The sequence below is a fragment of the Mytilus trossulus genome, chromosome 7, assembly GCF_036588685.1.
Source record: "Mytilus trossulus isolate FHL-02 chromosome 7, PNRI_Mtr1.1.1.hap1, whole genome shotgun sequence".
NCBI classification, from domain to species: Eukaryota; Metazoa; Mollusca; class Bivalvia; order Mytilida; family Mytilidae; genus Mytilus; species Mytilus trossulus.
In genome coordinates, this window is record NC_086379.1 from 30,765,934 (window position 1) to 30,783,231 (window position 17,298).

Here is a 17,298-nt window from a genome sequence, read left to right on the forward strand (position 1 = left end):
CATTAGAGATCAAATGACATAGAAGTTAGAAACTATAGATCATCGTACAGCGTACAACAATAAGCAAACCCAAACCCAATAACAAGCTGTCAAAAAACCACGAAATGACATATGTAAAACAAATCAAGCGAGAAAACTTAAACCTGATATATTTTCAAAACAATAAACGAAAAACCAAATATGATATACCGCAACACACGGACAACCACTAAATTACAGGCTCCTGACTTGGGACATACACGCACTTACAGAATATGGCGGAGTTACACAGAGTTACGGGCGTACAAAATCGCAATAATATATGCACGCAATAATTTCTGAACTGACAGCACTTGATTTTAAGATCTGACATAGTTTCTTTGACATAAGCTTCATATGTTTCTTTAATGACCATTGAATTACTTATTTAACCAAAGATTATAGCGCGTTGCCCATTTTAACAAGAATTGTCTTTTACATATTCCTCAAATTTTTATCAAAGAATAACTATGTTACCCCAAAATTTGCATGTTAAATAAGTGAAACTGCGAGCCACTGCTCGCCATGGGTGGTAATACCCCCTCCCGCATATTTCGGTAAACAGAAAGTTGTTATTCGACTGTGATGAATCTGAAAATGCACAACACGGTATAGCTGTATATCAACCAATCAAATTATATAAACTTTGTAGTGTAGTTCCTGAGAAAAATGAGATGAAAAGTTTCAATTTAGCTTCTGATGTGTAAAATGATGTAAGTGTTCAATGAACAAGAAGTTATTGCGTGATCCTTTTTAGGAAGTTTGCATAACTTGTCAAATAACTATAGCTTTGTAATACTAATGAAATACAACTATTTAGGACCAAAACCCCTTATTTGTACCGAAAATTCACCGAAATTAGCTTTTTGATTTCTGCCTAATTTTGTTTATATGAGCCTGAATAGGATATGCCAGTTAATAGATCTCGAACTATTATAATTCTAAGAAACATTTTGTTGCAATTAAATTCTCCCTCGCCCTACTCGTCCGAATTTAAAGTATTTAATCTCTAAATTCAATAGGCTATAAACAAGACAAACACAGATATAGGATTAGTTGCTCGCAGTAACATCTTATTTTCTTTTGCGATACAATATTTTATTTTACTTTATTGTACATATTTTTTCGATTGAAACAATATATAAATATATGACATATAACATTGTTCCTCTTTCGCATCGTTTCTTTTTCCTCGGCTAATACCTCCAACGCCTGTACATACAATAAACATAGCAGCAACTGCACATAGCAAACGGGAAAAAAAAACTATTTCAAACGAAATAAAATACATTTAGTTTATGGTTTGGTTGATTTTCATGGCTTTTTCGTCCCTAAATGATGCTCGTTATCGTTCTTGCGTTTAATTGTAAAAATTATCCTTAACTTTACTAGAAAGTTAGAAACTTTATACAACAAAAGGGCTACAAAAAAAAACCCGTCAATTTAACCCTTTTAGGGAATTAGTTCTCTGAGTGGATGAAACCTGGTCACACTCTTATCTGGAGTGTGAATGATGGCGGCCATTGTGATTAATCATGATTAATGCTGCATATTTTCATAAAAGTGGGCGAATCGGGTCACAATGTAGGTTTTTTTTTCATTCTAGGCTACTATTAATGAACAGATGGACAGCCAATTTAGTATTACCAAAATTGCTTGTATTAAATCTGTATCAAGCCACACAATACACGAACATTGCAAACAATTTACAAATTGTACACTTACAATTGACACGAATTTTGTCAAAGATGATAATTGCTTGCAATTCGTAAACAATTTTCATCTGATAAAAATGAATGAAATCTACGCGACTTTCAGGGATTGTAACATTTTATTATACTTAATTGATACCAATTACCACATTGTTGGCAAATTTTAGGATGCGTAAAAAAAGGCAGATAATGATGTGCATAGGTGATTAGCACATATTTACAACTCCTGGTCCAATCAAAATGTTTGAATTCTGATCCTAAGTTTCATTGTACATAATTTGTCCGTGTACTTAGTAAATATGCATAAATTACGACAAAGGCATTATATTTTGGCTAATTTTCAGGATACTAAAGATGTCTTTTCAGATAAAAAAAAAAAAAACCAACAAAAGTTTAATACCTTGCTCATTGTAGAAGACCGAACGGTGACCTATAGTTGTTAATTTTTGTGTCATTTGGTCTCTTGTCTTATTGCCAATCATACCACGTCTTCGTTTTTATATAATCTTATTATGGCACAAAAAAGAAATCGGAACTCTTCATTTGCGCCAATAGGCATTTCATTTGTGTCAACATTTTGTTTTATTTGCGCCAACATAAACATTTCTAAGCACCAATAATACAGTTCAGTACTTTATTGTTGAACTAATGGTACTATTTCTTTTTACTTTTCAGTCTATATCATAACTTGTATTAATCTATTCCACAGTGATTCTTCTTTACATATACACAGCAGTCACTGTGGATAACTCGCATGCATGTGTTGTCATACTTTCTTTCTGTTTTTGTCTGATTGAATTATGTACTCTTTTATACCTCCAACATGTTAATATAATAAAAAAGATGTGGTGCGATTGCCAGTGAGACAATTCTACACAAAGCCAATGCAATATATAGACAGATCTCTCACAAGCAAAACACAATAACTGTAAAAATATAAGGCCATGCAGTACAGGCATAGGGACACATTCTACGGTATCTACACAACACGAGTAACTGCAGTAAATATACATAAAAAAGATATGGTTTGATTGCCATTGAGACAACTCCTACAAGAGTACAATGGAATATGTAGACAGCTACACTATACCTAATCATATGAGAAATGGTTATACACTGATATACATTGTAATGGTCACTCTTCAGTGTTCGTATACGAGCCTCTTATTTGGGATGCAAGCTTTTATAGAAACTTTCATCTATATTTTATGGAAAGTAAAGGATTGGAGTAATCAAATAATTCATTAAGAAGCGTTTAATAGTTTTAGATCAGAACAATGTCGATTGTGTGTGGTAAACTGGTGATCAATCGGATTAAAGTACAGATAGCACTATTCTGTTTCTTAAATATCAGGAATGTGTTATAACATGTATATGCCAACGGTTTGCTGAAATCATAAATTTTAGTAATAAATCTATTAGTATTCTGTTTTAGTTTAAACATATTAATATGATAACTTATTTACTTAAATATGCAAAAGGGATGAGACGATAAGATAATCATTATTGTACTGTCTTCTCCCATCTATTCAATCACTATTGAGTTGGTTGACTGTTATGGAATATTCGTTTCACAGGAGCACTACTATATTTTGGTGCCGGATTTGAGTTGCTCATTCTTTTAAATTAGTTTTCTATATTGTGTTTTGTGTACTTTTGCTTGTCTACTGGTCTTTTTTCTTTGTTTGCCATGTCGTTCTTAATTTATTTTCGACTATGAGTTTTAATGTCCCTCTGGTATCTTTTAAGTTCGCCTCTCTTTTTTCTATGTGTTAAGACGCAGCCACGTCCGGTTGGAATATGTACGTCAACATGTTTGCTATGCCTATGCCTGTGTCATCGGTCTGTCACATTGAAACAACACTTGACGTCTGCAATATTCAAATATAAATTATTTGCTCCAATTAATAGCTGGCTACTATTGTAATACATGTAGCTAATTCGGAAAAACTTATAAAACAGAAGTCCCCAAATTATTTAGGTATTTGGAGGTTTTTACTAGGACAACGGTAAAAGAAATTTTGATACACAACTTTTAGTAAACGGACGTTGCATGAGAATAATCTAATTCTATCTTTCTTGAAACTTGAATTGACTTTCACGATAATTAGGTAATCTATTGCAGTGTAGGAGTAATCCAATACAAACAAAAGTACATGGCGAAATTGGCGGGAAAAGAAGGTTGAGTTCTGTAGTAAGAGTAAAATATAATTGCTCTAAATAAATGAAATAATAGATGCATTCATTGAATTAGATGAGATAATCACAACAGATGACGTCAACGGATGTGGACAATTTACACTGAATGAATATTTCACACCAGGGCTGTGTCCTTTAGGCGCTTCAAATTCCATGCACAACAACAACAATACGTTGGCGTATTGCATTCAATGAAAACAATAGACATTCATTTAATTATTGTCAAGGTCGCAAATTTATAATAAAAATTAAAACTACATCGAAAAAACATATGCAACGAATCTCATCCATGACGAAATACAAAATATCACCATATCAATGATGAGGTTTATAATAAAGATCCATACAGAAAAAAATCGCAATTAATTGTTCAGAGGGGGGATATTTATATCGAAAGCTTTATTATTGTAGAGCCTAGGTGGTCGAAAGCTTTATTGTTGAAGAGTCTAGGTGGGCATGTGGTCTAGCGAGTGCAAGGCAATTTGGTGCCACGATATCTCGAATACTTCGAGTCCCGGCCATGGAAGAAACAAGATTTCCTACAGCAAATTTACAGATCTTACATTGTTGGGCTGATATCAATGACTCAGACGTACTTATGAATATAATTATTTTCTGTGACTGTATCTTACATTAATTTGTATGACCCTTTACTATAGATAATTTAGCTGATCTGTAACAATAACATCTTCATGCCTTATATATCATGTACTGTAGTACGCCGCTAGATTAAAACTGACGTGGAAAGGTAACACATGGCCAGCGAAAGCTCTTATTTTGAGAGCCCAGGTGGTCGTGAGGTCTAGCGGGACCGATGCAGTGCAGGCGATTTGGTGTCACGATATCACAGTAGCATGGGTTCGAATCCCGGCGAGGGAAGAACCAAAAATTTGCAAAAGCAAATTTACAGATCTAACATTGTTGGGTTGATGTTTAGACGAGTTGTATATACAAAATTTGCGAAAGCAAATTTACAGATCTAACATTGTTGGGTTGATGTTACAACTCATCTAAACATCAACCCAACAATGTTAGATCTGCAAATTTGCTTTTGCAAATTTTTGGGTCTTCCCTCGCCGGGATTCGAACCCATGCTACTGTGATATCGTGACACCAAATCGCCTGCACTGCAGCCGTCCCGCTAGACCACACGACCACCTGGGCTCTACATATATGTTATATTTTTAATAACTGAACCGTGACCTTTTTAAAATTTTGAGTCACGGCTTGACATGACTTTTTCTTCATATAAACTGCTCTTCTGTGTTGTTTATCTACAACTGCGAAATGATATGCACTTTAGGGATTAAGAGTAACTTAGCCTTAGGAATTATTCACACTAGTTTCACATATAGGTTCAAAATCGTAAGGTATTCAAATTCCAAATGGAAATAGTGAAATATATAAGTTACACAGTATGCTCTTAGCTTTATGACGTTAATAGCGGTACCAGGTGCGCATTTAGATTTTCATTGTTAAAAGTGAAGTTCGCAGCCAAAACTATTTTATAATACAAAGTTTATTTGAAAGATGAAGCGCTTATATACTAAAAAGTACATATTGTGTAGCAAAAGCCGGGCAAGTACGTTAATTTGAGAACAACATCTTTTTTTCTAAAGGAACATGACTCGTTTCTAGTTTCTTGTTTTTTTTTAATATATATTAGACTGTTGGTTTCCCCTTTTGCATGGGTTTACACCTTTTATAGCGTACTGTTCGGTGTGAGCCAATGTTCTGTGTTGAAGACCGTACTTTGACCTAAAACGGTTTACTGTTATAAATTGTGACTTGGATTGAGAGTTGTCTCATTCGCACTCATACCACATCTTCTTATATCTTATAACTCTACTTCTAGCTAATTATTCGAGCACACTGAGTGTGTTTTATAAACTTACAAGTTACCTGACCGTTTATTTAATATACACCGGTGCTGCCTATTCGCTCTTAACCAATGATATTCGTAATAATTTATATGTATGACAGGTAAGATAATACAGAAATGATGTCGTATACCGTAAATATTCGCATTGAATAAAAATGCTATTCAGCGCTTTGAGTTGTTGTTTTCATTTAAATTCACATTTGCGTATTTTACATGCATTTGTCAGATTTGTATCGAAAGACAAAACTGAATTACTTTGTATCATAGCTTTACTACCAGTTTAGTTTTGGCTTTGGCTTAGCGATATCCCTTTTATATTATTTTGGGATAAATACTAAAAAAAAATCACAAATATCTGCCAATTTTCCACTTTGGACTATTTGTATCCGGTTTTTTTTTAATTTGAAATGAGCTACAGTATCCATGCAATATAATATAATAATGAAACAGACCTGGCCTGAAACGAATTCAGTGACCTAATCCTTTCAAGAATCTAGTTAAAATGCATTGAAGATCTCTTAATTCTAATGTTGTAAAAGGATTTAAATGTAGATTTTATTACACAATGATCACATAAAATATTAAATATTCAATATGATGCATGATTTGTTCCATGATTTATGTTTGTTTTACGTTCAGTGGCAAATGTTTCATTCATGTTGAGGACCTGAATAAATTAACAATGCATACAATGGTTAGTTCGTACAATAGGGTTCGACCAGGATGAAAGCGGGAAATTTGAACTATAATTGGAAAATGAGGGTTAATTGGAAAAGGGAAGATATTAAGCCTTGACTAAAATATGAATATAATTATTCAAGCGAAAAATTGGTGCTAACTTAATCAAAGCGGTCTCCTAACTCAGGTTATCCTGCTAGAAAAGTGTAATTCTCTCTACATGCATATCTGCACCGGGATAATAATAAACCTAATCCACACCTACATGCAGCTGGGGCTATCCCGTTGACGATTGTACACAAAAACTTGGGGTTTCCGCGATGAAGTAAGATATATATATGTTTTTAAACTAGGGAAAATAACTTCTTTTGCTGGCGAAGGAGAATAACATAGAACGTATTTTGATTTGAACACTCTTTAAGCAGATGTGAACATACATGTAAAGATAACACTTGTATTTGACTGTCTCTTCACAACTTGCACTTGGATTTCAATTTCTCTAGCTTTATTTATATTAATATCGTCTTTTGTTGTTGTAGATATATCCTTTTCAAGTGTTCGTCAGTATCAACTGTGATTATATGTATATCTAGAGAGGATAACTTGTATATAATCCCTTTTGATAACTTGAAATAAAATACGGGTGTACCCAACTTAGCATTTGTGATAGTGGATTGAGGATGATATACCCATGTTATCAAATCTCACAACACTTCTGTAAACAAAAATATATCCCCTTTATGTTTTATATATAATTGTATGATATTGATCTCGTTTGCGTTCTAAGTAAAATTGAGAATGGAAACGGAGAATGCGCCAAAGAGACAAGTCGACCTAAGAGCAGAATACAGCCGAAGTCAACCAATCTGTTTTCAATACAGCGAAAAAAACCCACACACGGAGGCGGGTTTCGGCTGGTCCCTTTACTATATAATATTTTGCAGCTGTCTTTACCGGCCTCACACAGTGACATCCGCGTATAGCTCCAACGTACGCCGGACGATTTAAAAAACCATGTATGCTGCCAACACGCTAGTAATTTTGAATGCATTCAACCTGTCAATCATATCTGTAACGTGTTCACATCGAGCTATAAGTGTGTATTGGGCGTACGAGAAGCGTACATAAACGTTTGTCGGGCGTTCAAAAAATTTGGTGCACGCCGGTCTTTACGCCAATGTGTGACGCCGGCATAAAAAGAAACATTAAATGTTGTGTAACACGGGCACCTTATTAGACTAATTTAAAATTCATGAATATCAAACATGTGCTTTCTGGTCATTCTATCTAAATATAAATAATTAAAAAAAAACATCATCTGAATCCATCTAATATCTCTTTAACATTAAAAAGAGAATATCCTGAACAATTATACACATATGATTTATGCATATTTATCATTTCCATAAAAGATTTGAGCTCATTCGTTTCTTCGTATGCTTTTACATACATGCATTAGATGACAATGAAAAAAAAATGAAGTTATAGCCAGAGAGCTAAAACAAAAACTTACTAGTGACATTTTTGATTTTCTATAATAAAACAAAATTTTCGATTTTTTTTCAAATTTCATTCCGTATTTGCAATCATTTAATTTTATTTTGTATGAATAACACTTTTGCAAAAGTAGAAAAAAACACCAACGCAATATTATTGAATGAAGACAAACATGATCTTGTTTGAGGAATAACATTTTACCGTATTTCTTTTGTATATATGTAAACCTAATCGTTTTTTACCAGTTAAAAAAATACACAAAAGCTTTTCAATATTTTCTAATTTCCTGCTTAAACATTTTCCCACGTATTTTATTAGAACTTTTGTTCGAGTTGTCTGGCCGTTCGCAGATTAAAATGTTGTCGCCGGACTAATTAAAGACCGCTCATCAATTTGTAAAAAGAAATGATAAATGTATAATGGTGGGAGTGATAGAGGATTGAAGAAGAAATAGGATTAGTACTAATCCGTATCTTATATACACACCTGTTTAAGTAAATATTTTATTGTAATTCTAAGTACTTAAAAAGTTTCAAAGTAATACCATTAATACTAATGTATTATAGTAGATTGGTTGCAAAATGATTTATTTTTGTAAGTAAGTATCAATTAAGTTGTATTTTATATTGTTTTTTTTTTTAAACAAATAATCATATTACCGGATTTTTTTAATTAATTTTTTCTTCTAATTTTCACATATTTGTCTGCAAATATATATACAAATTATATAATTTCTGTATGTCTTTAATATGATAATCAAAATAAGAAAAATACCAAGCCAAAGTTGGTTTACGAGATGCTAAATAAAAACATTTTCGAATCATTCAAAATAAAACTAAAGTACTAACTTAGTAAGATCCCAATGATGTAACTATTGTTACACAAAAAAAAAAACGGAAAAATAAAAATAAAAGTCACATATTTTATATTTTCCTTTTAAAGAAAAAAGTGAATAACATATTTCCTGTTTTTTTTCATTCACTCAGTTCATAACACGGGTTATCTTACTTTGTACACGAAATAAGAAAAATAAGCCCTTCACTTTCATGAAATTTATAATTTTTTGTACACAGCACGCTATAATTTTTCCAATATGCTTTGGTATTTTGAAACAGTTGATCTTTCTTCAAGATAAGGGCATAAAGCGTACTCCTTAAGAATCGGAATCACTCACGAGAACAAAAATCACAAAGTTGTAAAAATATCTTTGAAAATCGGTAGCAGGAAATGGTATAAAGACAGAACAGGTATTTAGCTTCAGTAAAATCAAAATGAATACAGCGCTATGAACTGTCGGTGAGGGCAATGTTTAGAAAATATGGAAAGGTTAAGATTTTTTTTTGTAATTTTTTGAATCGGAGAACACCCATAACAAAAAATAATTGTACTATATAACATAACATAAATTGTGATGAAAATGCCAAATCTCTTAAAATTAAAGTTTGCCATCTCTTAGGATCCGTATAAATTGCATTCAGAAACATTATAAAATGATCCTTGTAGGAAATCACCGCTACATTGTGTATCTACTCTTCAAAGTGACTGCTCTTTTACATCGAATCAGAGTAATGTGTAATAATCAAAAGCTAATATCGAAAGAAAGGCTCTAAATTTACTTAATAAACTGACCATGAATTGCATTGTCCAAACCATACGTCGTCAAAATATTCCAGGATTTTTCTAGGTTGATAGTGAATATTATCGACAAAATTAAAAAGAAATACTCCCCACCAAAAAAAAAACAACATAAATTTTGAGGTATAAGTAAATTTGAGCAATTGTTCAGAAATATACAATAATGTGTCCGGAAACGCACGAGGCAAGTTTGAGTAAAGAATCGATTTTCCTATCCTTCCTGGTAAAATAAGAACGGATAAATTAGGAAGAAGCTCTTTACATTTTCACACCCGATTACTGACTATCGATCAGTTCTTCAGATGCAGCAGGCAACAGTACGCCAATCAGAATCTCCTGTACACGTTTGCAAAAAAAAAAAAATGCACTGTGCATGTAGTACAAATTAATGACAATCATTGCGACTGTCAAACATCTGGTATACACCATAGCAAAACAAAATTTAACACACAACTCCAACTAATACATTTACAAGACAACAATTTTATTAGTTTTGAAATTATTCATTGAATTAGTAATTTTGGTCGCTTAACGTCCAACGGCACATACTTCAGGAACATTAGAAACTATCTTCTTTTTTTTTAAATTCTTTAATTTTCATTAATTTTGATTTCTTTAAAGTTGTTTTAAAATTCATCTACAAAGTACATTTTTTTTTATCTGATGTTCTCTTTCTTCCAATTATAAACTTTAATTTTAATTTAAAATTTGATACATGTAAAATCGATCATCAAATATCAAAATTACTTAAAATCATATTTTCCCACACCTATCATTCATAAATGGTTGTCTGCAATTTCATAAAAGTCATAATGTATTCTAAAAACACGAAGATAAGTACTAAAAACAGAATATAACGAGATAGGATTAGCTACGTAGATAATACGATCTGAGATCAATAGGTCAAATGATAACGCTTATTAGTGGCGGTATATTTTAATCTTTTCACTTTTCTTCTACGATTTAGCGATTGACATTGAGCTATCACCGATCAATTTGCCGTACAATTAATTCTATAGAATTATATTCAGACCTACATGTATTTAAAAACTAACACATATCTCTTATCAGATTCAGTCGTCTGAAAGTAGCGCTAGAGCCAACATGTGGACCACCAATATGCAAGCAGCTAATTTATTATCGTTATTTATTTTCCGATCTGTAGTTTGTTTTAGTGACTTTTTAGACTTATCGAAAAATTACCGAACACCATCAACTGTTTTAAAAAACAATTTTTTGTCCGAAACTGAGGCTGTAAAACTAACACACATTACTCCTGAAAGATCAGACCAAGTTATGTCTGCCGAATACATGTTTGATTTATTAAATAAATTAGAAAATGGAAATGACGTTTTAAAAGCTTCTGGAATGCTGGACACAAGTGGAGATTTAGATACTGCTGACACAGTTAGAAGTTTTTCATCAAGTAAGTATTATTTCTATGAAAAATTGCTTAAATTATTAACGTTTTATTTAAAATCATTGCTTTAAAATAATAACCGGCTTTGTATGACAGTATGCCATATTTCAATGACAAACTTAGCAACAAATGCGGAACATTGCACTTACACTTCCTTTTCCCCGACAATCGTCCAGCATAGGCATAATTTTAGAAGCGTTGTACAATAACGGTTTGTTACCGAATTTCTCTTAATACATTCAAATTTTGAATTCAAATCGTATTTTACTTACATTAGTCTCTTTTTTTTTTTGTGGCCTTTGAATCGGCCATCATAATCATGATTTTACCGGTGTTGTTCCACAACTGTTAATTACTGAATTTCTAAAAATTGCATCTTTACTTATTTAAAAAATCCGGTTTTCAGGGGATAGGACTTCAATACCATATGAAGCTATGTTTGTTATTGAAATACTTATAATTATGCTATACTGCCATACTTATTCGTTATTAACTTTAAAAGAAATATTACCTATTTGTATGACCACATCTTTAAGTTGCATTTAACTAAAAAAAATGTTTTCCTATGGTCATAATAATTAATTAACCATACATTAGTCCTTTTTAACTTTATATTGGCGAAAGCTTTCTAGAGATCTATACGTGTGACTTAACATATTCATAAAATGAGACTCGAATGAATATAGTGGAAAAGACGAAATCGGAATCTTTTCTTTTCAGCAAACTTTGATTTTTTTATTCATCATAGTCTGGGCGCGAATCCGGATTCCCTTACATCCGTTAAATATATGTTTTTGTCATTTGAAACGCAAAATAAATAAGCCTCGCCACGCTCTTTGATATCATTAGCTTCTCGCCCTTTTCTTTCCAAAGCATCGCTTGGCATTTGTTTCAAACTTCAGTATGGTATTTTAAATATCCGATCAAAATTCCGTCTTACATTCTTATCATGCATTTTCCTTAATCAAGCATTAAATGCGGGGGAGTTTTTTTTTCTCTCAACAAAATTGGATTGTTCCTACGTAAGGTATACAAATGAGTAAATATCTGCTTCAAATAATAGTAAAATTAGGATTAAGACTATATTTAACAACGATTTAAGTAAACAAACGGGTATCAAAAAGTTATTACCCTGTTTGCATATTTAAGCCTTCTAGATTTCCCGATCAAGTTGACACCTTTGTGCGACTTTTATCACTTATTTGAAATGGATGATATTTTAATACCACAGCCAAACATGTTTGTGTATCGAGGTTTAGGGAATTTCATTTCGCCATTTAGTAATTTGATAGTTGGCATTGGACATTGTGTTATTTCAATTAAGCTGTCAGGTTTATTTAAAGGTTTTTTATGAAGTCCGTATGGTGACCTATAATTGGTTTTGTCTTTGTCATTTGAACTCTGTTGGATAGTTGTACCATTGCCAATGAAACCATATTTTCTTATTTATAAGTAAAGTACATTTAAGAGTAACAAAGATCCCGAAAAATAAATACTTCTTGTTACTATATTGAAGTTATCAGTAAATTGCATGTACATGTACATAAAAACTTAAAAGATGGTCATTACGCACGGTCGTAACATAGTAAAGCAGAAAGTAATTCAATATTTGATATGATAGCAAATGAGACAACTGCATGTATCCACCAAGTTCAAATGAAGTGGATGTAAGCAATGTTTATATTAAACCGTGGACTTTGACATTCAAGCACAATGGGTTGTTTCCTTCTTCTTTCAATTAAAGTATGATTGCAATTGTAAAAGGGGTAGTTAGTCTAATTTTTCAAACATTACTGCTTGACTTCAACTACAATGTTTACTTTTTCTTTTTCAGAACTTAAACAATTTAACAGAATGTATGACGTATACAAGTTCAAGGTTCACGCATTATCTGTGGAAGAACAAATAAAAAGAGTGGAACTGCGACTTAATCAGAACAAAGAATCAATAAGTCGCAAAACAAAAGTTAAATATGTCATCAAACAAAACGGACATTCTATTTTAAAGTACCATTCAAAAGAAAATGTCGAATTGGATGGGAAATATTCGGTTGTAGATTTATCAAAGACTATTAAATCACTGATCAATCAGGTTCATGGTAACATTACTATAAAAGTTTCCATCAAGAAAAATATCAAATTCGAACCGTCAAATAAACATCGCAAGCTGAGGCGAGAAGAAGGCGAAACGAAAAATGACGCTTTATTAATTATATTTTCTCAAGATAAAGGATTTCTTCATGAAATGTACGATAAAATTATGAAAATGGACCCTGCAGAACAATTATCGCGTTCAAAACGTGCCATACAGATGAAAGAGAGAAAGAAGAATAGAACGAAAGGAAGACGAAAACGTAAAATGTGCCAATTACAAGACTTTGACGTTGATTTTAATCATTTAGGATGGGGACAATGGATTGTATACCCTAAAGTATTCAATGCAAAAATATGTACAGGTGTTTGTAAATCGCCAGTGGATGAAAAGTTTACACCAACAAATCATGCCATGCTGCAAAGTTTGATGAGACTTGGTCAACCAAAGGCCGCACCAATGCCATGTTGTGTACCAACCAAGTTAAAGCCCCTGAAACTTTTATATTATGAACAAGATGAAATAGTAGTTCGTTTACATGATGATATGGTTGCAGATTCGTGTGGATGTCGATGAGGACTCTAATGAAACATTTTACCATTGTGCTTTCAGATTTGCTGACCAATAACTGTTAAACTTTTATATTTATTGACCTGCTTTTAATCATTTTTGCTTAGTATGAAGGATTTGTTTTTATTTAATTGTATTATCTATTTGTTATTATTTGAATCAATAAATGCTTAATAAAAATAAATGCATTCTATCATTTATAAACTTATAAGTGCGACAAACAAATACAGTCAGTACAAAAACAAATGAAATCTGTACTACATTTTTTGTACATGTATATTTATGTTTTTCGTTGTGTCGATCAAACGTGTCAGTCTTTTTTGCAGTTCATTCTGATATTGTGATTGTGATGTTACACCATTTTTCAAGGCGGTTAGTTAAAGTGAGTCTATCTTAAAGGTGGGTAGTTTACCTAACCTAATAATGACTTCACGGTTCGGCTATACAACAAGCAAAGTAACCAAAGATTTTACCTTAAGCTACACACGCAATTAAAGCGGCTGTAATCCTGTAAAAAAGAGTTTGTTATTGGTTGCCTCTTTGCAATTTTAGTTTTGTGTTCATTGCTTTTATAAATCAGACAGTTGGATTTCTTTTAAACTGTTTAAAAAGTTGTCATGGTGGAATCTTTTTAATCGTTCTATACAGTATTGTTTTTCTCATTGTTGATGACCAAATTGTGATCTGTAGTTGTAAACATCCTCGTTCTATGTTCACTATTGTATAGTTGGCTCTCTGTCCATGTATGTATATTGGTTTCAATGTCTGCTATGTAGATATAGGAAGATGTGGTATGAGTTCTAATGAGACAACTCTCCATCTAAGTCACAATTTTAAAAGTAAACCCTTATAGGTCAATGTACGGTCTTCAACACGCAGCTTTGGCTCACACCGAACAGCAAGCTATAAAGGGCACCAACAAATTACTAGTGTAAAACAATTCAAACGAGAAAAACAACCGTCTTATATATATATATATATATATATATAAGTACGTCTGAGTCAGTGACAACCCTACAACAGATGTATCCATCGGATCGCCATCAATGATGGTGATACATGGCTGTGTACATAATGTATATACAACTCGTCTAAACATCAACCCAACAATGTTAGATCTGTAAATTTGCTTTCGCAAATGTTTGGTTCTTCCCTCGCCGGGATTCGAACCCATGCTACTGTGATATCGTGACACCAAATCGCCTGCACTGCAGCCGTCCCGCTAGACCACACGACCACCTGGGCTCTCATATAAAAGAGCTTTCGGTGGCCATATGTTACCTTTCCACGTCAGTTTTAATCTAGCGGCGTACTACAGTACATGATATATAAGGCATGAAGATGTTATTGTTACAGATCAGCTAAATTATCTATAGTAAAGGATCCTACAAATTAATGTAAGATACAGTCACAGAAAATAATTATATTCATAAGTACGTCTGAGTCAGTGACAACCCTACAACAGATGTATCCATCGGATCGCCATCAATGATAGGGTTGTCACTGACTCAGACGTACTTATGAATATAATTATTTTCTGTGACTGTATCTTACATTAATTTGTAGGATCCTTTACTATAGATAATTTAGCTGATCTGTAACAATAACATCTTCATGCCTTATATATCATGTACTGTAGTACGCCGCTAGATTAAAACTGACGTGGAAAGGTAACATATGGCCACCGAAAGCTCTTTTATATGAGAGCCCAGGTGGTCGTGTGGTCTAGCGGGACGGCTGCAGTGCAGGCGATTTGGTGTCACGATATCACAGTAGCATGGGTTCGAATCCCGGCGAGGGAAGAACCAAACATTTGCGAAAGCAAATTTACAGATCTAACATTGTTGGGTTGATGTTTAGACGAGTTGTATATACATTATGTACACAGCCATGTATCACCATCATTGATGGCGATCCGATGGATACATCTGTTGTAGGGTTGTCACTGACTCAGACGTACTTATGAATGTAATTATTTTCTGTGACTGTATCTTACATTAATTTGTAGAATCCTTTACTATAGATAATTTAGCTGATCTGTAACAATAACATCTTCATGCCTTATATATCATGTACTGTAGTACGCCGCTAGATTAAAACTGACGTGGAAAGGTAACATATGGCCACCGAAAGCTCTTTTATATGAGAGCCCAGGTGGTCGTGTGGTCTAGCGGGACGGCTGCAGTGCAGGCGATTTGGTGTCACGATATCACAGTAGCATGGGTTCGAATCCCGGCGAGGGAAGAACCAAACATTTGCGAAAGCAAATTTACAGATCTAACATTGTTGGGTTGATGTTTAGACGAGTTGTATATATATATATATATATACCCAAAAAAAAAAGGAACGAGAAACACTGATAAACCACAACAGTAAACGACACCTACTAAAATCTGATGTTGATAACCGGCAATGCTTATGTCAATTGAAATCCATCTTGATTACTCAACGGGTTATGTTTTTCACGCCTTATGCAATAGTTACCTACATTTCAGTAAATGATAATTTCAAGGATATACAAAAAAAATCAACAATGACGTCAAACGTAAGCCTCTGAATTTGTGTACGTATCAAAATGCAATAAAGTTTGACACAAAAAGATTTGCAGGTTTAGAATTACACAATTAAATCAAATTACATAGACATTCTTATTCGGACACTCAAATATCTTCATCTGTACATTAACTAATAGTTACATGTATATTCGAAGGAGAGTTGCATTGGTTACTGGAACTAGTAAAGATAGATAGTTAATGGATATTATAAACAATAAAAATTGATGAATAGTATAGAGACGAACTGAATTCGTTATAAAAAACAAACGCTTAAAAAACATTTCTAAATAAATTTTGGAGAACGAAGCAGATTTCATTTGTTAGAATTCGCTTCGGAGAGTTGACGCAATATGTGTTTGTTCTAAAAACAATACTAGTAAACAGTATTCCTAAAAGTACAGCACAAGTATCCTTGGTACTAAAAGCTAGGTACATAATTCAAGACTCATATACAAAAAATACTTACAGAAAACAAAAGGTGTGTCACAAGACAAATAGACATAGATCATGACACTAAAATACTACGCGCACATAACACAATTCCAATTGCAAAGGTACAGCGCTTGTATTAACATTATTCATCACACAATTACACTGAGGCTTACAACATGGAACAAAATATAACACACCATCGAACGGCAACAATCAACAGTGGGGATTATTTGTTTTCTAGATACCAATCTAGCTACATCTGCAATTTTATGCATTCAGTGTATCTTTTACGATGGGAATATAAAATAAGAAAATTAATTCATTTGAACAAACAGTTCGATCTAATTTCACTGTAGACAATTCTTTAGTCAGAGGTTCAATTCGTTATTGTGACTCTTAATTCGTATATTGCACACACATACGTGTACGAATAGGACAAGTTGACAAAATTCTTCAAATTACAAATCATAAGAAAGAATAAAAAAAAATCCCTGCTTTAAACATGTTTTTTTGGTGGGGTTTGTTGTTGCTCAGTCATTTTTGTTTTTTCCCCATGGCATTACAATGTAATTGTCAATTTGATTTCGACTTGAGTTTGTATATTCCTTC

At 32.9% G+C, this 17,298-nt stretch overlaps 1 protein-coding gene across 1 annotated transcript; it reads left to right on the forward strand.

Moving 5' to 3' along the window:
- Window positions 1–10,399: 10,399 nt before the first annotated feature.
- Window positions 10,400–13,810, forward strand: LOC134726962 (nodal homolog). Its single transcript, XM_063591361.1, has 2 exons — window positions 10,400–11,047; window positions 12,876–13,810. The coding sequence occupies exons 1-2, from the start codon at window positions 10,726–10,728 to the stop codon at window positions 13,706–13,708; spliced, it is 1,155 nt and encodes a 384-aa protein (XP_063447431.1). The 5' UTR covers window positions 10,400–10,725; the 3' UTR covers window positions 13,709–13,810.
- Window positions 13,811–17,298: the final 3,488 nt, after the last annotated feature.

Bases quoted from the DNA above. Each gene is read 5' to 3' on its own strand.
- LOC134726962 (XM_063591361.1), top strand. From the start codon at position 10,726: ATGTGGACCACCAATATGCAAGCAGCTAATTTATTATCGTTATTTATT. The intron at 11,048-12,875 runs GTAAGTATTATT...TTTCTTTTTCAG, and splicing joins AGTTAGAAGTTTTTCATCAA to AACTTAAACAATTTAACAGA.